This window comes from Pleurodeles waltl, chromosome 8 (genome assembly GCF_031143425.1).
Source record: "Pleurodeles waltl isolate 20211129_DDA chromosome 8, aPleWal1.hap1.20221129, whole genome shotgun sequence".
NCBI lineage: Eukaryota > Metazoa > Chordata > Amphibia > Caudata > Salamandridae > Pleurodeles > Pleurodeles waltl.
In genome coordinates this window covers 1,185,974,173-1,185,996,244 of record NC_090447.1, presented here as the reverse complement: position 1 = coordinate 1,185,996,244, position 22,072 = coordinate 1,185,974,173, and the positions used below count along the sequence as shown (strand labels likewise).

Sequence of the window (22,072 nt, the reverse complement as noted above, 5' to 3'; positions counted from 1 at the left end):
GTGATGAACAAAGAATTAGATGAACTTACCAAACCCAGTCTATCAACAGTGAACTTACGGTTAAGGATCTAGAAGATATCCACCTTTTAACTAGTTTATCTGACATTGACATAACTGACCCTACCATGGATTAGACAGCACTTGCAGCTCAACTGGATATTGATATATTGCAAAGGAGAGTAAGAGATTTTCCCCCAAATCTACATTTACACCCATTTTATCTCCAGGAAACACAATCGACCTCTTCCATACAACGATCCTTGAAGAACTAGAAAAGGAATACAAAAACTACAAAACAAGAAACAGGTATCTACCATCTAACATTACACATGTACAAAAAGAAGCACTCAAGGATCTCAATGAGAATATGGATAAATTATAAAAGAGGCATATAAAGGGGCAACATATTCATCCTGGATACAGATGACTATCTCAAAGAAATCTATCTACTATTGTGGGATCCGACATGCTATAACAAAAACTTGCACAAAATCCTGACCAAGAAGTGCAAAAGAATCTATTGGAACTTTTGGATAAATGGTACAATAAGGGGCTACTCAGCTTGGACGAAAAGCAATTCCTGTTTATCAAACATTCATTGATGGCAACTCTCTATATGCTGCCAAAGAGACACAAACCTGGATTTTCACCAAAAGGACGTTCTATCATCACGGGTATAGACTTCATCTGTTCCAGATTTGGGAATACATATAATATATATATATATTACGAGTTACAACCATTTATGAAAAGCCTCCCCTCTAACGTAAGGGATACAAAGGACAAAATCTCAAACTTAATAATATTGTCTCGCAACCAGATTATATTTTGGCCACATTAGATATAGTCAGCCTCTATACGTCAATTAAACACTCTGACAGCCTAGAAGAAGCCTGCATCTTCATGTGGGTGATTGAGAAATACTGGCTATGGCATGACAAATATGAAAGGTTCAACAATAATGTTGGCAGGCTGAGCCCGGGGAAGATTTTTCTCCCTGATTATGGTTCATAAACCACCAAAGTGAGCAGGTGAGGCACCATCCCTTTTCTCACCTCTCGAGGTTGACTAGATTTTTAGACTTGGTGAAGAGTGTAGTAGTCAGAATCATTCAAATCACAAATCAAAGACATAAACCATAAACAATACTAAACACCATGAACAATTTGACACTAAATCAAACTACAAACTGAATAAAGGTTCAAAGCTTTATTACAATCCCAAATTCAATGTCACATATATGGTGCGCAAAACTAAATTACAAACATACATGAAAACCATATGCTGGCCAAAAGTCTGAAAATATTTAACCTACTAAACATCAACACTGTTAGACACTCCAAAAGAATACCATAAATTAGCAACAACACACTATGCATAATATTAATATGTTTCCAAGCAGATGAAGATGACATCAGTTAATCATCAAAATACGGTTTAGCATTCAACTTCAGATTTCAGGGCTGGGCCATTCCTATCACTAACAAAGATCTGGACTTGCATGTGTGGGAACGGGCTACAGCATGTGGAAAAAAGCAAAAATAAAAGAAAGACAAAAATAATTTGGAAAAATCAGCTAGCTAGGGTCACTCTCTATAAAACAAAATATGCTGGTGTAATCATCTAACTGAAAAGGAAACAAGAAACCACATTTAGTAATACCTCTCCTCATGGGACAGCAGACAAGAGCAGTTTGTCAGGCAGGACGGCCACCTTCTTCCAGCGACAGAACATTGGCTGCACATTATACAATTCAGCAGTTCAGAATCAGTTGGGCTTATTAGTACTGAACCACATAACAGAATAGGGCAATTAGATTAAGATGAGATAACTCAACTGGTGACTTAAAGTAGCAGATTGCGTCAGCAACCTCAAAAAGGATTCTGGACAGATTTGAGGAAGGAAAAGAGCTAGGTGAAGGTTGACTCCAACAACACTAACTAAAGAACTGACTCCCAGTTCAAAGTTTCTCTCTAATTAAAATATGCACGATCCATTCATTGGTTCTTCTGGTGGGCGCACTTCAGACCTCAGATTCAGTGACAAATGGCTGCAGATGATACCAACAATTCTGCTACTATTCTAAATCTTATCAGCAAAAGTGCATTGTCATCTGAATTATTTCACACATTTCCGACAAAATATTAAATTCTCTAATAGTTTGTTACTTGTGATCCTTTCCCACGACACACAATAAACTAAATACTTTTCACATGAGAACTACAAATTTCCTGTCTCGTTCGACAGCTAGAACAAACAATGCAACATTATTGATTCTGAAACATGTTTTTTGCCTTCAATAATCACAACATCACATTAAAATCCTAGGAAAAGAATGCAGGTTAGAGGGGACATAATAAACAAGAGATTTTCTGTTATTGCTGCAAAGCTAATCTTTCTGGCCTAGTCAAGCTAAGAAGCCTTAGTACATTAATACATTCAATACATTAATAGACCTTTTGTGCACCATACAGTTCAATATTAAATATAGAAAGCAAATTGTTTATTTGCAAACATTATTTACAACATGTTAGAGCAATTTTAAATGTGCATTTATTTTTCTGCACACATGTAACTTGCATCAATAAAATGTATTTAATCAAATAGAATTATGTTTAAGTCATATTCATTTTATACTTTAATTCTTAACCTACATTTTAATAAAAAAACACTTTTAACATTAACTCATTTTAGTACTTCATTTAATAGGAATGCAAAACTCTCATGTTAAAACGTGGTGCACAATACGAATGGCTGCCACATGGTCCACCATAATCAAACGTGCACATTTTACAACATGTTATTTTCTCTGTTAAACTTTTAAATGCAGGTTAATTAATCACCATATGCTAACTCTGATTCCACTAATTTATTACTACAATTTGATCTCTCTCAATAACATCATTCTTTTGACTAGGTATACCAATGATATACTGATGGTCTGGCAGGGTCCTCAGGATGCCCTCAATGAATACATAATCAGAACTTCACAAGAACAAATGGTGAATACAAGTCACATCCTCTATCTATAAGGAGGAAGTGGAGTTCTTGGATCTCACACTGCACATTGATAATAACACACTACATAGCAAACTACATAGGAAACCAACAGCAGCAAATTCCCTTTTACATGCATCAAGCTGCCACCCTAAAACTACTACTGTCAATTTACCAAGAGGGGAATACCAACGTATTAAACAAATCTGTAGGAAGAATGAGGACTAAATGATAAAAGCAACAGAACTGATTGACTGTTGGTATGGTATGAATGGGGCTATGAGGAGAGACATCTACTTAAAATAATGCAAGAAACTGGACAGTTAGACAGAGATCAACTCCTTTCAGATACATGCAAGACACATACATCACAAACAAGCATCAAATGCATCACAGAATACCACAATGGTCACCAACATATTAGAAAAGCCTTGAGAAAACATTGGCAACTACTCACACATCATACACTACACAAGGAAGAAATTGAATCTTTCCCACAGATATGTTTCAAGAAGGCACCAAACCTGAAACAGAAACTAAGCCATTCCTTTTTTTTTTTTTAAAGAGAAAACTGGCACGCAGATTTCTTCTTGACAAAACCCTTGCGGTTCTATACTTGTAGGAATTGCATGATTTGCAAATTATGCCAGAATAAAACAAAGGTTTGCACTATAAACAACCAAAACATAATATCTGAGAATGGATCAACTTTGAAAGTACACACGTAATCTACAATATTATCTGTCCTTGTGGAAAAAGACAGCACAATAAGACTTTTAAAGCATCAGATCTAGGAACATTATCGCAACATACAGAAATCAGACTCAAGACTACCTCTGGTCGATCACTTTGGGAAATACCACCCCAACCAAAGATCTTTCACCTTCTATGGGAAAGACAAACTCAACAGGAACCCCCAGGGAGGTGATTTGGAAACCACCTTATTCAAACAGGAGTGCAGGATGATTCGCAAACTTAATACAGTGAACCAGGGCTTAAACAAAGATGCTGAACTTCATTACTGGTTGTCCTAAATGGATCTTTCACCCAATCGTATTCCCCTAATCCCATTCCTCTCCCGCCTTTGGACAGTCCTTCCTTCCCCTTCTCCTGCCTCCTCCATTCTAATAAAAGTGAATCAGCCTCATTAAAAGCAGACCTGAATAACACATACTTAAAATAATGTACCCTACAATATAAAGGTTGTGTCATGCTCCTTTTCTTACTTTCTCTTTTGCACACAAATAAGGACTATTATCTGTGGGAAATATAATTTTTAAGATGATGTTGTATGATATATGGCTTAAAGATCTTCATTTAACGTTAGATCTGAACAAACCACAATTTGACATAATGTACCTTATAATGTACAAATTGTTTCGTGTTCCTCCTCTTATTTCCTCCTCCCTTGGGAACAAAATTGGACTATTATTAACGGACATTATATTAAGATAATGTTGCATGACAGATGGTTTAAACTTTCCTTTTGCTCTCACAGTACTACTAAAGTGCAGCATGTTTCTATTTCAATACAAAGTAACTCCTTTATGGGATGCAGGGCTTATTGTATGGTAGCACATCTTTCCATATACCTTTCTAGAAATATCCCACAGGGGATGAATGCACTTGGAGAAACAGCATTATTACTGCAATCTGGGTTATCATAGGAATAGCGATATTTTTTCATATGAGGCTCCAGACAGAGTAAACTAAGACATTAGGGTTCTTACCCTTTAAATACTGTGTGGCGTTTCTATGACTTTTTGCGCAGGACTTGCACCCATACACTAATTCTAGAGAAAGGACTCTCTACGGCCATTCTCATGACCTGGGTTAAAATATAAGAACAGAAATACCCTTTTAATACGAGACTCAGGGCAAAATGAAGACATACGGTATGGGGGTTTCTGTTCATGGAAAACCACTATATGGTTTCTGTCGCTGCGACATGAAATGCTATATAAAGTCAGTTCTTCCGTTTTTAAGATAGAGCGGTCTTTCCTTGTTTGGCGAGCGGGACTTTGCACTAGTATACAAAAAATAGAGAAATTACTCTCTACACTTGTTTCCCCTCTTAAAAAAGGCAACTATTCTGAACGCTCATAAGACTACACCGACAAAGGACCGAAGGGACTCTTTTTGCTTTCCAGGACACGGACTAAGGTAGGATTGAGATATGACAAACTCTTTTTAATCAGTAGACTTGCCTTTATAAATGCACAACTAAGGATTACCCCGGTCAGCATACTCTATAAATTACTGTCATAACATGGGGCAATCTGTGCAAGCAGTTTGCAGCATAGAGCGCCAGTTTGGGGGATTTGGGGTCTTTGAAGGCCATATCTAATATGCGAGGCTCTTAAAATTGCCCACAACTAGCTACAAAGATTTACTTCACCATAATACAAGTTTTTGTTGATCTCCGGAATGTGCATTCAATCATTGAATCAATTCGAATGTTGTTGTTTGTGTTCCACATGAGTTGGAACACTGTAATACCCTCCTTGTGCATTTATTTATGATTAAAGGTGCATCCTCCAAATCTATTTGATTTTTTTTACAGTTTTCAAACGTTAAAGATTTATCCAGGAGCCTAATCGTTACCCAGTGAAAAGGAGATTTTTTAGGATTGCTTTTCCTTTGAATGCACCTCTTAAGGTAACAGTCTTTGTTGTTAGAATAGTGGGTAGTTGCTTCTTGCTGCATTAGTCAAGCCGCCTGTGAATTTCGATATTGGCATTAATCATCTTTCTTCTTGTTTTTTCTTTTTTCCACCAAACTCCTTTCTTTCTCCCCCATAATAAGGCCTCATGGGTTCCACCTATATTAACCGTTGGTGCCTATTCTGCAAATGGTGACATGGATATAAAAACCACACTTTTGCCACATTTATCTTTTAGCACTGATTTGAGCATGTTCAGGACTTCTTTTAAAGTGTATGCAAATTCTTTCACACAATGGGCTATGGGAGATGACTTGAATAATAATGGAAATTATCTGCTCAATACTGTTTTGGGGGCAGATTGGCCTATTTTTATGAAGTCAATCTGCCTCCAAGGGGGACAGAAACCACTAGACACCAGGGAGGTTTTTCTTTCCCCGTGAATTTCACGCAAGGGGAGCGACCCCTTAGGCAAGGGTCGCTCCCCTGGAGGGGAAAATTGTATTTAGGCCATTTCCATTCCCTTTGGGGGCAGATCGGCCAATTTTAGGTCAATCTGCCCCCAAGGGGGTCAGAAACCACTAGGCACCAGGGATCTTTTTTTTTTTGCGCCAATGTCACGCAATGGGAGCGACCCCGTAGGCAACGGTCGCTCCCCGGGGCGGTGGGGTGGGCAAGGGGGGCAAATTTATTTTAGGCCATTTCTGCCTCCCCCTGGGGGAAGGTCGGCCTATTGTTATTAGGCCGATCTGCCCCCCGGGGGGGCAGAAACCTCTAGGCGCCAGGGCTAAAAACAAATTGAGGTTTTTTTTTTTTTTAAGAGATGGGGAGCGACCCATTAGGCAAGGGTCGCTCCCCTGGGGGGAAATTGTATTTAGACCATTTCTGCCCACCTCGGGGCAGATCCGCCAATTTTAGGTCAATCTGCCCCCAAGGGGGGCCAGAAACCACTAGGCACCGGGGATCTTTTTTTTGCGCCAATGTCATGCAAGGGGAGCGACCCTGTAGGCAAGGGTCGCTCCCCGGGGGGGCTGGAAGGGGCGGGGAGGTAAATTTATTTTAGGCCATTTCTGCCCCCCCTGGGGGCAGATCGGCCTATTGTTATTAGGCCGATCTGCCCCCGGTGGGGCAGAAACCTCTAGGCGCCAAGGCAAATTTTTTGTTTGTGGTTTTTTTTTTTTTTTGTCTTTTTAGAGATGGGGAGCGACCCATTAGGCAAGGGTCGCTCCCCTGGGGGGCAAATTGTATTTAGATCATTTCTGCCCCCCTCGGGGGTAGATCGACCGATTTTAGGTCAAGCAGAAACCACTAGGCACCAGGGATTTTTTTTTTTGCGCCAATGTCACGCAAGGGGAGCGACCCGGTAAGCAAGGGTCGCTCCCCAGGAGGTTGGGGGTGGGTGGTGGGGGCAGGTGGGCATATTTATTTTAGGCCATTTCTGACCCCCCTGGGGGCACAAACCTCTAGGCGCCAAGGCAATTTTTTTTTTCTTTGTTTATTTTTTTAGAGATGGGGAGCGACCCATAAGGCAAGGGTCGCTCCCCTATGGGGCAAATTGTATTTAGACCATTTCTGCCCCCCTCGGGGGTAGAAAGACCGATTTTAGGTCAAGCAGAAACCACTAGGCACCAGGGATTTTTTTTTTTGCGCCAATGTCACGCAAGGGGAGCGACCCGGTAAGCAAGGGTCGCTCCCCAGGAGGTTGGGGGTGGGTGGTGGGGGCAGGTGGGCATATTTATTTTAGGCCATTTCTGACCCCCCTGGGGGCAGAAACCTCTAGGCGCCAAGGCAATTTTTTTTTTCTTTGTTTGTTTTTTTAGAGATGGGGAGCGACCCATTAGGCAAGGGTCGCTCCCCTATGGGGCAAATTGTATTTAGACCATTTCTGCCACCCTCGGGGCAGATCGGCCGATTTTCGGTCAAGAAACCACTAGGCACCAGGGATCTTTTTTTTTGCGCCAATGTCACGTAAGGGGAGCAACCCCGTAGGCAAGGGTCGCTCCCCAGGGGGGTGGTGAGGGGCGTGGGGGGGGGGGGGCAGTGTGGCAAATATATTTTAGGCCATTTCTGCCCCCTGAGGGCCGATCAGCCTATTGTTATTAGGCCGATCTGCCCCCAGGGGGGACAGAAGCTTCTAGGCGCCAGGGATACATTTTTGGGGGATTTTTTATGTTTGCTTTCTTTTTTAGAGGTGGGGAGCGACCCTTTAGTCAAGGGTCGCTCCCCTGGTGGGCAAATTGTATTTAGACCATTTCTGCCCCTCTTGGGGGCAGATCGGCCAATTTTTGTTAGGCCAATCTGCCCCCATGGGGGCAGAAACCACTTAGGCACCAGGGATTGGTGTGTGTATGCGCGTGTGTTTTGTTTAGGGGGGCAGCCCCTTGGGTAAGGGTCGCTCCTCATGGGGGCACATTACTGTTGGCCATATCTGCTCCCATTAGGGGCAGATGGGCCTATTTTTGGAAGGCCCATCTGCCCCCAAAAGGGGGCAGAAAGCCCAAATAAGAGGCTGGGTACCCCCACTCCAAATAAATGGGGCTAAAGCTGTTCCACACCCCGGGGGGGGGCAGAAAGTCTACTAGATGCCAGGGAATTTAAAAAATATATATATATATTGGGGTGGTGGCTACCAACCAGTATGGGCCTGGTTACGCCCCCACCTCAACTGAAGGGGGTAACAGTCTTTCAGCTCTCCCCTGCACTCTAAAACATCTTATCCAACAGCAAACAAAAAGACATTTGATTATTTTGGGTTTTAGTTTTACATTTGGGCCATGGAAGCTTGGCTTACTCTCAAAATCGTCCCACTTGGAATGGTGAGGGCTGCACTTTATGGACTTTGGGATGCTGCCATGTAGAAAAATCCACAAGACCTAGACACATCTGAAAACTAAACATCTGGGTGATTCCAGGGTGGTGTGTCTCACATGCACCCCGCATCATTTTTGTACCCACAGTCCCCTGCAAACCTCCAACTTTGCTGGAAATCACACATTTTTCCCACGTTTTTGTGATGGAACCTTCCGGAATCTGCAGAAATCCACAAAATTCCTACCACCCAGCATTGTCTCATCTATACCAATAAAAATTCTGCTGCTCTTGTCAGCCTAAAAATGTTTTTTTGCAAACTGCCCTTTTGGACCACCTTTATTCCCCCTCAATATCGGCATGTTTTTGGCTCTTCCCTTTCACAAGCACTTGGCCCACCTACACAAATGAGGTATCATTTTTACCGGGAGACTGAGGGGAACATTGTGTGGTATGAAATGTGTCCCAGTGCGGTGATCCCACATAATAAATGTGGGAAAAATTAGATTTTTTTGCTAAATTTGAGGTTTGCTGAGGATTCTGGGTAAGAAAACATTGGGGGATCCATGCAAGTCACACCTCACTGGACTCCCTCAGATGTCTAGTTTTCAGAAATGTCTGGGTTTGGTAGGTTCCCCTAAAAGGCTGCTGAGCCCAGGACCATAAACGCAGGTGCCCCCCTGCAAAAACAGGTAGTTTTGTATTTGGTAATTTTGATGTGTCCAGATAGTGTTTTGGGGCATTTCCTTTCGCGGGCAGTAGGCCCACCCACACAAGTGAGGTACCATTTTTATCGGGAGACTTGGGGGAATGCTGGGTGGAAGGAAATTTGTGGCTCCTCTCTGATTACAGAACTTTCTGTCACCGAAATGAGAGGAAAAAGTGTTTTTTTTGCCACATTTTGAGGTTTGCAAAGGATTCTGGGTAACAGAACCTGGTCAGAGACCCACAAGTCACCCCATTTTGGATTCCCCTAGGTGTCTAGTTTTCAAATATGCGCAGGTGTGCTAGGTTTCCCCAGGTGCCGGCTGAGCTAGAGGCCACAATCCACAGGTAGGCACTTTGTAAAAAACACCTCTGTTTTCTGTGAAAAAATGTGATGTGTCCACGTTGTGTTTTGGGCCATTTCCTTTCGTGGGCCTACCCACACAAATGAGGTACCATTTTTATCGGGAGATTTGGGGGAACGCTGGGTGGAAGGAAATTTGTGGCTCCTCTCAGATTCCAGAACTTTCTGTCACCGAAATGAGAGGAAAAAAGTGTTTTTTTGGCCAAATTTTGAGGTTTGCAAAGGATTCTGGGTAACAGAACCTGGTCAAAGCCCCACAAGTCACCCCATTTTGGATTCCCCTAGGTGTCTAGTTTTCAAAAAATGCACTGGTTTGCTAGGTTTTCCCAAGTGCCGGCTGAGCTAGAGGCCACAATCCACAGGTAGGGACTTTGTAAAAAAACACCTCTGTTTTCTGCGGAAAAATGTGATGTGTCGACGTTGTGTTTTGGGCAATTTCCTTTCGCAGGCGCTAGGCCTACCCACACAAGTGAGATACCATTTTTATCGGGAGACGTGGGGGAACACAGAATAGCAATACAAGTGTTATTGCCCCTTGTCTTTCTCTACATTTTTTCCTTCCAAATATGTAAAAAAGATGTCTATTTGAGAAATGCCCTGTAATTCACATGCTAGTATGGGCACCCCGGAATTCATAGATGTGCAAATAACCACTGCTTCTCAACACCTTATCTTGTGGCCATTTTGGAAATACAAAGGTTTTCTTGATACCTATTTTTCACTTTTTATAGCTCAGCAAATGAATTGCTGTATACCCGGTTTAGAATAAAAACCCATTGCAAGGTGCAGCTCATTTATTGGGTCTGGGTACCTAGGGTTCTTGATGAACCTACAAGCCCTATATCACCGCAACCAGAAGAGTCCAGCCGAAGTAATGGTATATTGCTTTAAAAACTATGATATCGCAGGAAAAAGTTACAGAGTAAAACGTGGAGAAAAATGGCTGTTTTTTTCACCTCAATTTCAATATTTTTTTATTTCAGCTGTTATTTTCTGTAGGAAACACTTGTAGGATCTACACAAATTACCCCTTGCTGAATTCAGATTTTTGTCTACTTTTCAGAAATATTTAGCTTTCTGGGATCCAGCATTGGTTTCTCACCCATTTCGGTCACTAACTGGAAGGAGGCTGAAAGCACAAAAAATAGTAAAAATGGGGTATGTCCCAGTAAAATGTCAAAATTGTATTGAAAAATTAGGTTTTCGAATTCAAGTCTGCCTGTTCCTGAAAGCTGGGAAGATGGTGATCTTGCCACCACAAACCCTTTGTTGATGCCATTTTCAGGGAAAAAAACACGAGCCGCCTTCTGAAGCCCATTTTCCCATTTTTTTGAAAAAAATAAAATTTTCACTGTATTTTGGCTAATTTCTTGGTCTCCTTCAGGGGAACCCACAAAGTCTGGGTACCTCTAGAATCCCTAGGATGTTGGGAAAAAAAGGACAAATTTGGCGTGGGTAGCTTATGTGAACAAAATGTTATGGGGGCCTAAGCGCGAACTGCCCCAAATAGCCAAAAAAAGGCTCGGCACAGGAGGGGGGAAAAGGCCTGGCAGAGAAGGGGTTAAAAACTGTTCTAAACATAAAGAACGGGAGAAAATACATAAATATATTAAGCAACTCAGAAAAGTGGGAGCTAAATAACTGTACTGAATTTGGCTCAAGTGATTCTTCTGCAGGGAGCTGGAAGGCCTAGGTCAACAAAACTGATTTGTGCATTTTTTAAAGATGCACAAATACAAGAATATGTATGTGAGTGTAGCAAACTGTAAATTTGCAGGCATATAATCTACCCTCAGTGTATATTTATGTGGATTGTGTGTGTTGCAAACAATTTACTGGAGTATGTATATTGTAAATTGTGTGATAGCACATTTTATCTTTTTTTCTCCACAGTGAAATCATTCTCCCTGCAGGAAAACCGTTTCAACTATACTCCCATCGAAATCTATGTGAACACTCCTTTCACACCCTTGAAACCAGCAAAGGAACACTAGATTATCACATAATTACATTTTCAACACGTTTTCAGGGTTTGAAACTGGTAAAATGTAAAAATGCAGTGTGACTCGTAGCATTCAGAAGACAACGCACCCACAGCTCTCAATCATAACGACCTAGGACAATTACAAATATGGTATACTGGCTGCCACAACATAACCTGTGATGTAACTGCCTGTAACAGGCTAGCTGAACCGAAATAATTCCAGGCATGTTCCTTATTCAGGTTCTTCAGTAGCCTAAAAGTTAAAAATGGCATGGCCCCCATCTGACTGATCATGGTGTTTGACATTGAAAATTATTTTAGCAATAGGGAAGCCTTTGTTTGTTCTGGTAATGAAAACAACACAAGTGATTAAGGTCGCAAACTAGCTACTCAGTATCTGTTGGCAATTATCCAGACTGCCAGAGGCATTCATCAACCCACTGCTGAATGTAAACAGCGGTCGCCAGGAGGTCATTTAGACTTTTTTTTAAAAAATATGTTTTACATAGCATCAACATTTTGGTTTCAGACAGCTGAATGCACTTGAGGTTCTTGGGAGAAACACAAAGGCACCCATGGGGTGGGATGAAAGTAAAGATGGAGAGGGTGAGAGAAAGGTCGTTAAAGTTTTGGAACTGAAGATTTGCAAATTCGTACACGGAGACATTGAAAAAAAAACAAATAAAGGGATCATTTTCTGAATTTATATAGCAACAATGCAACACCCTTCAGCAATCTAAGATTTCTTTGAGATCATAAACATAAACATCTGTTACTTAGTGCCAAGATGTCCTATTGAGCAACTTGCACTTTACAAATAAACATGCTATGCTATAGGCTTAATTTTTTTTTTTTTCCAAAAAGTCAGAAATATGTATCCGTACAATTAATCCTATATTTGAGCAAAAATCCAGCTTTTTAGGAAATCACAACAATTTAAGGCGTACTGCTGTGAGTTGAAAACTATTGTGGATTTTTGTAGTAGTTACATGCAGAGTTATTTTTGGATATGAAACTGTGACACACAAGTGTTACTGCACCTGACTTTTTGACAGATTTCTTATCCGCATGGAAAATAGCTTTATCGGGAGAGAAAGCCCTTTCCCTGACCCATATACATATGTGCCTTTCCCATGCCCACCCCAATAATACGTTTATACTTTCCCTTGACATTAGTAAATGTGCACATTGGTTTCAGGGTTAAAACTACCAGCAATTTTGGAATAGCCACAAACTTGTAAAGTTGTAGGTGTACATGAGCATTTGCAGGTGGACCCACGCCGGAACACCTAGCTCTATAACTCAGCCAGAAATGCAATCATATTGGCTGAATTTGAGTGTCGGCAAATCCCATATGCGATCCTTTAAATCAAGAATTTTAGTTTTTTCTTCACAAATAACATTTTTGCACACTTTACACCTAGGTGCAAAAAACGTTTGAGAATCTGGACCTGCAAGATTGTATTTTCTAGCAGTGCATTTGTCGGCCCAAAGAGATAACAGACACACTTTATGAGACTCTGATTCCCTTTAATTAAATTGGTGACCTGATAACTGTCTCTACTATATATTTCATAGGAATAGGGTATGTATAATGGTCCCTACTGCCATTAAAAACCTACTGCCCTAAGCACAAAAGGACTTTGCTGTGTACTGCACAAGAAAGCAACAGCACTGGCTTTAACCCTCTCAACTCTTTGATGGCAATAATTTCTTTAGGTTTGATGTGAACGGTACGTGGTGAAGGGCAAGAAAATGTTGGGATTTGAAACTAAGGTTGGGGTTGTGGTGTAAAATAAGTTGAAGGTGCCGAAGCAGGTGTTTTAATAAAATAATAATACTAAATATTAATGTATTCTGAGTAATGGATTTGCGTAGAAAATGTAATAATAAAGAGAAAAAAAATGCACACATTTGAAAATGTGTCACGAGTGGCCGCCAATGTTCACGAAGTATACCTTTTAGTTGCTTATTAATATGAAATATGGAGCTTATGTTTGATTAATGTAGTAACACATCATATTGAGGGTTATGCATTATGTATTAGCTTTATTAATTGTAGGCCTTAACATAGCGGAAGTCCTGGCCTAGTTGCCCTGCCTCATGTCAAGCTGTATTTCTAAACCAATAAATAAAATGTTTGCTTAGAGAATTAAATTGTGATTTTCCACTGTGCTGACCAAATGTGCTCGTAGCTAAAAGTCTTTCTCATTAGAACCGCTTGCTAGAAGTTGCTGTTCTTGTAAAATGTAATAATATAAGTGTAATATGTGTAAGACTGACTTTCTAAGGAGGAGAACAATGAAGACACTGACTGGAGTACAAGCTGCAACAATATTGTTACCTGTTGAGCCGGATGATGAGGACATTACAAGACGGGCCAATCAGCGACATGTGAACCGAGTATTAGTAGAAATTATAGATTTTAAGTTTTAGTTTTATTTTACAAAGTGTGAACATGCTACCGCTTGACCAATAAGCTTGGGAAGTAATTTTAGGAAATCTAACTTAGCCAGACTGCATCGATGGAAGACAGCACATTTGCTCATTTTCTTTCTTGCAGAAAGGCTGTTACTTTTTTGACCGTCTTGACAATAAACATGCTTAACTTTATTGCTTAAAGACTTTGCCTTTCCTTAACTTTGATACTGGATCCTGATGCCTTGCTGACAGAACTGATGTCCTGATGACGAAGACTATCTTAACTTGCTGGTCCATTTGAGGAGAGGTACATTCTTACTGATGTGTTTCTTAAGACTATTTGCTTTTTCTTTCTAGGTACCAACCATGCAATTTTGATAGAGCCATAGTTAGATGTTTCCAAATTTGTGTTTACTAAATTGTTTTGCATGAAGCCCAACATGCTGATGCTAATCTGGAGTTAGATAAGGATCTTCACTAATGAAAGTTTGCTATAAGGAGTAACGTTTGATGTCTTTTCTTTGCGGAATCTAAATGTATGGAATATCGTTTGTGCAATTATTCTCGTTATTAATTTGCACTGTAACTTTAGAATGTGTAGTGGTTCAAGCTTTGATTAGGTTGGGCTTCTTTCGCCGCTTTGGACAGCAGTGATGTTTTTGTATGTTTATCATTTGATCTTGAAATTATCTTTCGTGACATTAGCATTGTTAATATAGGGAAATAAATATTCTAACTTTTACTAAAAGGTGTGGTTATTCATCACAGAAAGGTCATGGGGTGTGACAATTACTGACTCCAATTGATTACGAGTGCTATTGATTATCAGTGATTATTACTGTTATTGATTGATTATTGATCTACATGAACTGGAGTTATGGTGGGAATATCTTAAATGCGAGTCAAAAGGTTCATCGACCTATTCACGCCCCCCGGTAAGTTTACTTATTAAGGTCTGATGCGATAACAAAGGCAAGGTGGTTATCGAATAACTACAGACATAAGTCAAAACTGTTAAAGGCTCGATATAATGTAAATGTAATTAATTTAGACAGCAATCACAACTATATTTCCTTTTCTCAGTTAATTTTTAAAATTCCCTTTGCCATACCACTAAAAATGAAGTCAGCCACCTATATAAAATTCACAGGGAGACTTCCTAGAAAGTATGTATGGGGAAAACAGTTCTGATGAAACCCTTGGGTAAAACTGTAAGCACTTGCAGACTCATAGAACTCGTCCTCATTTATTGCACTGAACCCCTCATATCCTGTCGTAGTAAAGTGTAGTAACGTATTTACCATGTCTCAGTAGTAACTCTGTGATTTAATAGAGGGCACAAAAGTGGTCATTCTGAACTGAAGGCTAGCGTAAGCACAAGACCACATTATTTTTGCACCAGTGCCTACCACGAGCTGAGCACTGTATGTAATTGTTACGTTTTGTATCACTCTACCATCATTGTTTTGCTGGTGGTATTAGTGTGCACCAATAAAACAAAACAATTGATTATGAACAGGCATAAAAAACATTTTTGAGGAATGCTCACATTTGTTAACCAGAGTTGTGGTGAATCGAGCACAATAAACTAACAATTAAGCCAAAGTATTTTAGTTCCAGCTGTATTCACAATGGTCTAAAATGACCCTGTAAACGCCTTTCAGAATGCTGCAACAGCAACTGCAAAGCACTTAAGCCAATTGATTAGCAGTTGATCGCTCATTCCAATGTTTACCAAATATAGAATACAGAAACTGTCTAAGTGAGTGAGAAATTGAAAACGCACAAGATAAGAAATAAGAATGAAAGTTGGGCAGCACTTTATTTTGGCATCCTTAAACGTTTTGCGTGAACTTTCCTGTTTGCTTACATCTTATTCAAGTCGACACATATCCATCCAGTACAAAGGGGCCCGTCAAGACTAATGCCTCCCTAGCAATTACTTTTGGAAGAAGTCTGAGACGGATAATCAGTCAAATAAGACACTTGTACCAGAAATCCGTCTTAACTTCACTGACGGGCTGGGAATACTCTTTCAGACATGGCACGACACGTAGTAGTGTATCACATGATAGGGATAGGCAAAATACGATAGCGGCCATATTAGGGTCAGGCCAATGTGTTACAGAACCATAATACAGGGTGTTTTAAACAGTCTGGGCATACATAGTGTAAGGAGGAGCGTAAAGGTATCACCCTATAGCGCGTTGACGGCAGGTGAACTCGCGTGTGCCCTGTCGGATGTACCTGTGGTCGTACTCAGCACTTTGACCTCGTGACGCTGAGGAGTCCAGGAGGCGGATGACAGAGCGCCTCGCCGCAGCAACACCTGGTTCAGAATGACCTTGACCCTCCTGGCTGCTGAGGGTCCGGCCGGGAGGCATAGAAGTGACTGCATTACGCGGGGCGAGGGCACTGGGTGGGACTGCTTCGGGAAATTGAAGGGCCTGGACACAGTGTGCCGGTGACAGGCAGCCGGTACATGTGCCTGTGCTGCTACTGCTCACGGAGGAAGTGGAAGTGAAGCACCAAGTCCGACCGGAAGCAGTTCAGGCTCAGCAGCAACAGCAGCAGCCTCTTGTTTGCTTGAGAGCTTGGTTGCTGCGACCCAGTAAAAGTCTAAACTCTGCTGTCAAATTTTGAAATCCCAACCGAATGGTGGTACTTAGTACGACACGAGGGCTCACTCTCTGTAAATCCCACTACGTTTTAGTTTGTGTAATTTCAGTTTTTAAAGCAGAACCGTGGCGTAATGGCCAGAGTTCGCACTTTGGACCTTGGGAACCAGGGGCCATATGTACGAACACTTTTTCCCATAGACACAGAATGGGTAAAAACCTTTTCTACATCTGGCCCCAGGTTCTCTCACCGTGGTCTCAATGAGCTGCGATTCTGGACAAATCACTGAATCTCCTCGTGCTTTCAAAAAATAAGAGTTCAGGCGCCCCTGTGTAATGTAACATTCGCTTATGTATAACAGGTGTTTCAATACCTTCCAATCGAGTTCGCGCTGTATAAATACTGCTAAAAAACTGTGATATAAATCATGTATTTGAATCGCTAAGTGATCTAAGGTTTTTAGGAACATTTCGGTTTTAAATCATCAGGTTCTCTGCTATTGTATATCTGAGATTAGATAGAAACCTGATCGCAGAAATGGGCATGCCCAAACCAGTGAAAAATTGTTAGGAAAAGCTGTGAAGTCCACTAATTTCCCTTTTTAAATGTAAACCTAAAGCAACAAATTCATTAAGGAAGCACTTATAAGTATTTAAACGCGAAGTGACTGCTAATATTTGTTATTAACTCACCCACCAAAAGAATGTCAGAATATGTAGATGATTTTCCTTAATTTGCCCTCTAACACCAAGACACGCTACATGTTCTTAACATGTTAAATGATGTAATAGTGGAGAACATATTCTTTGTGACACTATATGAAGTAACCGTATATACCAGCATAGAGCATGAGAACATTTTTCCTTAATAAACGGTCAGCCAAATATGATGTTGTTATATATGTTATTTGACAGCACAACTATATTTTTGACCAATAACATCTTACATGAAATGGTCCTGGCACCAATAGATCTGTGGTTCTGCCACGGGCTCCAGGTTTGCTTCCTTTTAAGTGTCTGGTTATATGCTGGTTTGAGAAGAAGCATGTCTGGAGCACTCTGGTAATTGAGTGGATATATACAATCTGTTATTGTGGTACATTTAAAAAATATATCCTACTGATATGGGTGGGATTGGAAGAATTAGACACATTTTTATCTACTTAAATACTAATCACCATAGTATGCAGTTTACAATGAACTATGATAAAGAGAAAAATGTACTAATTGATTTGGAAATTTGTGTCAAGAATAACCAAATAAAGAGTAGTATTTATAGGGAGCAGACAGCCTTCACTTCTATTCCACATGTTTTAAGCTCTCATCCTAGGACACAAATGAGAGCAAACACAAGAAAAAATGATAAGGTCTCTAAACAATTAAGACATTGTACGACTAGTCATTGATTTGTTAAAACATCTAGGATAGGAGCATGCGTTTCTAAAACGGGAGCTATGAATATAAGTAAGCAGCAAGGAGGGCAAAAAAGATTGATAGCACAATGACTTTCAGACCCCAGGTGAAAAAGAAAACTAATCATAATCAAGAATCGACAAGACTCCTCACAACCTATGGTGATGGTATTTGAATGTTTAGTCATATTCTAATCAAACGTTGGTCAATGCTCCCTAAAGATGTGTGGATAGTACAGTGGATAACTAAACTTCCAAGTATCATATTCTGAAGAAGAACAACCTTAAGGGTCCTCATTATCCTAAGCCATCCTGTTAAAGGCAGCCCTGTAAATTGGATTAGAAAAAGGGAGAAAATCTTTTTTAGTGTTAGAATGGCGCTATTTGTTGCTCTAAACACATATACCAAATTTCTTTACAGTTCTGTGAAACCATTTTAGATGAAGGATTACTTTTCACATACTAAAAGTTATTTAGTTTATGTGATGTAAATATGAGAAGATATTTATTTGTGGAAAGTACAATCATATCCCTGAAAGCAAGAATTGTAGAACACATAAAAGCCACACGGTAAAGGGTCACACGTTTCCCAGTGGCCCATCGTAGTAAGAAAGGGAGATTGGAGATAAACATTACATTTGTTAGAATATAGCTTATACGGAAGGCCCCCAGAAGAGGTTCCTGTCTCTACTCTGCCAGGATGCCTAAATGTGAACTGGCAAATGCATGATAGGATGTCCATCTATGTTGCTCAACAAAATTTCCCTTTTAAGGGAGATTGATAAACAATAAATAATGATAGATAAAATGACATGTAATAGAATACAGCCTATACTCTGCCAGGATGCCGACATGTGACCTGGCAAATTAATGATAGGATGTTCTGTGTTGCACAACAAAATTACCCTAGTCTCCTATAAGCACTTTTATGATCATGGCGGAAAAGGATCTTTCAGAAACACTTACGTGCCCCTATTTCCAGAATGTGTGGGGACTGGTCAATCAAACTGTAGCCTATATGCAGCAAAATCAGCTAGTGGTACCCCAACCATTTACAACAGATGACCTCAACTTGACTTGGAGCCATCTAACCAGGTGTCAACACAGAACGGTAAAGCCTCGAGTGATGTTACTGCAGCAGTCCTATAAACCCGGGATCAATGCAGAAACTGCCTGATATTAACAACATTGACCACCTTAAGAGTCTGGTTATTGTCAAGAAGGCACCTTTACATTTTCTGGCAATTCTGATGACACAATTTAAGTGCATTGGCAATAACTGTATAGGACTTCTGAAATTATTAGGCAGGAACCATCACCATATTCTTATGATTGTTGACTTTGCTATGCTTGATATGCTGACGATTTTCCCATTCTTAATATTACTGTCAAACACATAGCCAATGTGCTCTTTCCTTTTTTGTTGTCTGATTGTGTTGCTCACTGAATTCATAACAGACCACAGTACCAACTTCATGTCCTTTTATTCTCAAGGAACCACACATCATTCTCCACATTAAACAAATATGTAGAACAGTGTGTCACTCTCAGATAGATGGTGTGAGAAAGTGGTTTATTAGTTCTGTGGATTAGTGTCAATCACAGTTACTATCCTTTTAGGTCTAGTCAAGGGTTTCACTAATTTAAACCTGAGCTCAGACCTTGGTATCTATGGCACACAGAAGACAAGTTTAACTTGACAAAAATATGTAAAGCATTTAAAAGTACCAAAATAGTTAAAAAGTCTGAAACACAAAACAATCCCATTCCAATTTATAAATATACAGAAATATTTAATAGGCAAAATGATACCAAAACAACAAATATCTGAGAAGGAGAACTGGATACATGAATTTTCAAAGATTTGAGTGAAAATAGCACTAAAATGCTCCATGCGCCTATAGTAGTAGATGGTGTAGTAGGCTGTGACCCAGGCATTATTTGAGGCCAACTACAAGGGATTGAAGGTCAGATACACCAAATAGATTGGCTTTGCTAGGGTCTGAAAGTAGGGAAGTTTGAAAATTTTAAGTCCCAGTTGTTGAAGAAAACGTACATATATATATATATATATATATATATATATATATATATATATATATATATATTGCCACGTGTATGTACCTATAGATATGATATTTTAGTTCCAATTCTCTCCTCCATTATCTGAATCCCAGTAAGCTATTCATTCTTTTCTCTTACCAAGATACTTGCTCCTCTAATTCACTGAATGGTTCCACTCATCCACCTTACTATTTTAACACTGCCCCAAGACTTCCCTACTGACCTCTTTGACACCTATGCCAGCTGTGCAAACAAACCTCTCCAAGCCACGTTGTTAAGTTTAGCTCGGTCTCACACTTTAAGTTCAGCCAGTCAGCAACCCAACCCCCTTTTTGTAGGGTCCACCTGTTGTCTGTTCACTTGTTCATGCTCACACTGCATAATGTATATTTTTAGTCAGTGGGCTTGAAGTTTTGTATATGCAGCATTTCTATGCGTGCCCATGTTTGGACTATGTCCCCTTTTGGGGTTTTGCTGTGACAGCCCTTATTAACATATATAACTGCCTGACTTATATGCTTCAGGGCAGAAGTTGATTGCTTGTACGACGTAACACTGCCTTCTGCCTGGGCCTGCCAATAAACCTTGGTACCTCAAGAAACATTTCATCTGTTCCGGAGCCTTGCCTGGTGTTTGTGTTTTCTTTGCTTCACTCTGAGGTGGGTTGGAAAAGTAGTTTCCCTAACACCAGTCTGCAGTGGGACTTTGTTATTTTCCTCTCCCTTTTATGTGTGCCCCAAGTGTTACATCTGGTTCATTAGACCTGTCAAGCAGGATTTGAAAGTGTGGTATCAACAGGATGCCCACAGACCCCACTCTGAATGTTCACAGGAGTTTAGAGGAGCCATCTCTACCCATTTAAGTTACACTATTGTTTGCTCCTGGGAGGCATTTCACACAGGCTGGGAGCTGGCAGAGGAGTATGCTATTTTGCTTTCTGACAGTTCAAGCAGATAAAGAGTAACTTTCTAAAAGTTACTTTTCCTTAATATTTAACAAAAAAATTGAATTCACCATTGACTTGGATTTTTATGAACTATTACAAGTAGTGGTTTAATTATTTTTCTAGCTTTGCCTATTCTCGATCTAGTAGTATAAGTATTGTAATCTCTACGCTGGTTTTCTACATAAGTAGGCCTGCCACAGGGAAAATAGTGTTTAGGGTCTTGTCACTGTAGGGAAATGGTAACTTTAGATTTATGTGTGTCCCACTTTTAAATACCATGCACCCTACCTTGTGGGCTATATGGCTTACATAGTGGTGACTCCATAATATTTAAAAGGGAGGCTTTTACCTGTTAAAAGGGGTTATTTTAACAGATCTCAACCCATGTTTTAAACAGCAGCAGTCAGGCTACTATAGTAAACTGGAAGCCGTGTTTTCCTTTGTCACACTGGTGGATGGTGAGCTAAGTACTGCAGTCCATATGTGACATTTAGCTTTTCATGCCATTGGTGTATTTCTGCATCCTATACTGAGGCCTTATAGAAAAGATAAATAGGCCAATCAGGGCAATTTTTACATGGTTTAGGGGTCAGAGCACATACACTGGGAGCTGGGCAGCAGTGTCCCAGTATGCAGAGTCTAAAAGCAGGTACAGAACTCAGCACAAAAATGAGGTGACCACACAAAAAAGGGACTTTTCTCACATATGACCTTGTGAAGAAGTATATGCATGATATCAAACAGATGCTTAGTATCACCCTTAAGGCAGTAAGATAATAGTCTGATCCTGGTGCTGTTCACTGTTCATGGCACATGTGAGACTACAACATCACAATTACTGTTTTAGCATCAACTAAATAATGTCGTGGGCATAGCATTAGAACAACGGGCACAAGATGACTCGAATGCCACCATTATGTGTTAACACTAAAGGATTGCAAACACTTTACCTGAGATACTTTTGCCAAAACATACAGAAGGGCATGTCACTCCAAGACTATTCTAATATGTAAGGCAGCTGTCCTACCAACATTTGAAGCTTTCCCCAGAGGCACAGGCTTTATGAGGTAGTACGAAGTATATGCTGAGTC

General features: G+C 40.3%; 1 protein-coding gene across 1 annotated transcript in view; it reads right to left on the bottom strand.

Annotated features, from left to right (window-relative positions):
- The window catches only part of VWA8 (von Willebrand factor A domain containing 8), a 1,423,713-nt gene extending 1,407,256 nt beyond the window's left edge, over window positions 1-16,457 (bottom strand). Inside the window, exon 1 of the mRNA XM_069205432.1 lies at window positions 16,189-16,457. Coding sequence (XP_069061533.1) covers window positions 16,189-16,339 — 151 coding nt within the window. The 5' untranslated portion in view covers window positions 16,340-16,457. The remainder of the gene's footprint in view (window positions 1-16,188) is intronic.
- Between the last annotated feature and the right edge of the window lie 5,615 nt (window positions 16,458-22,072).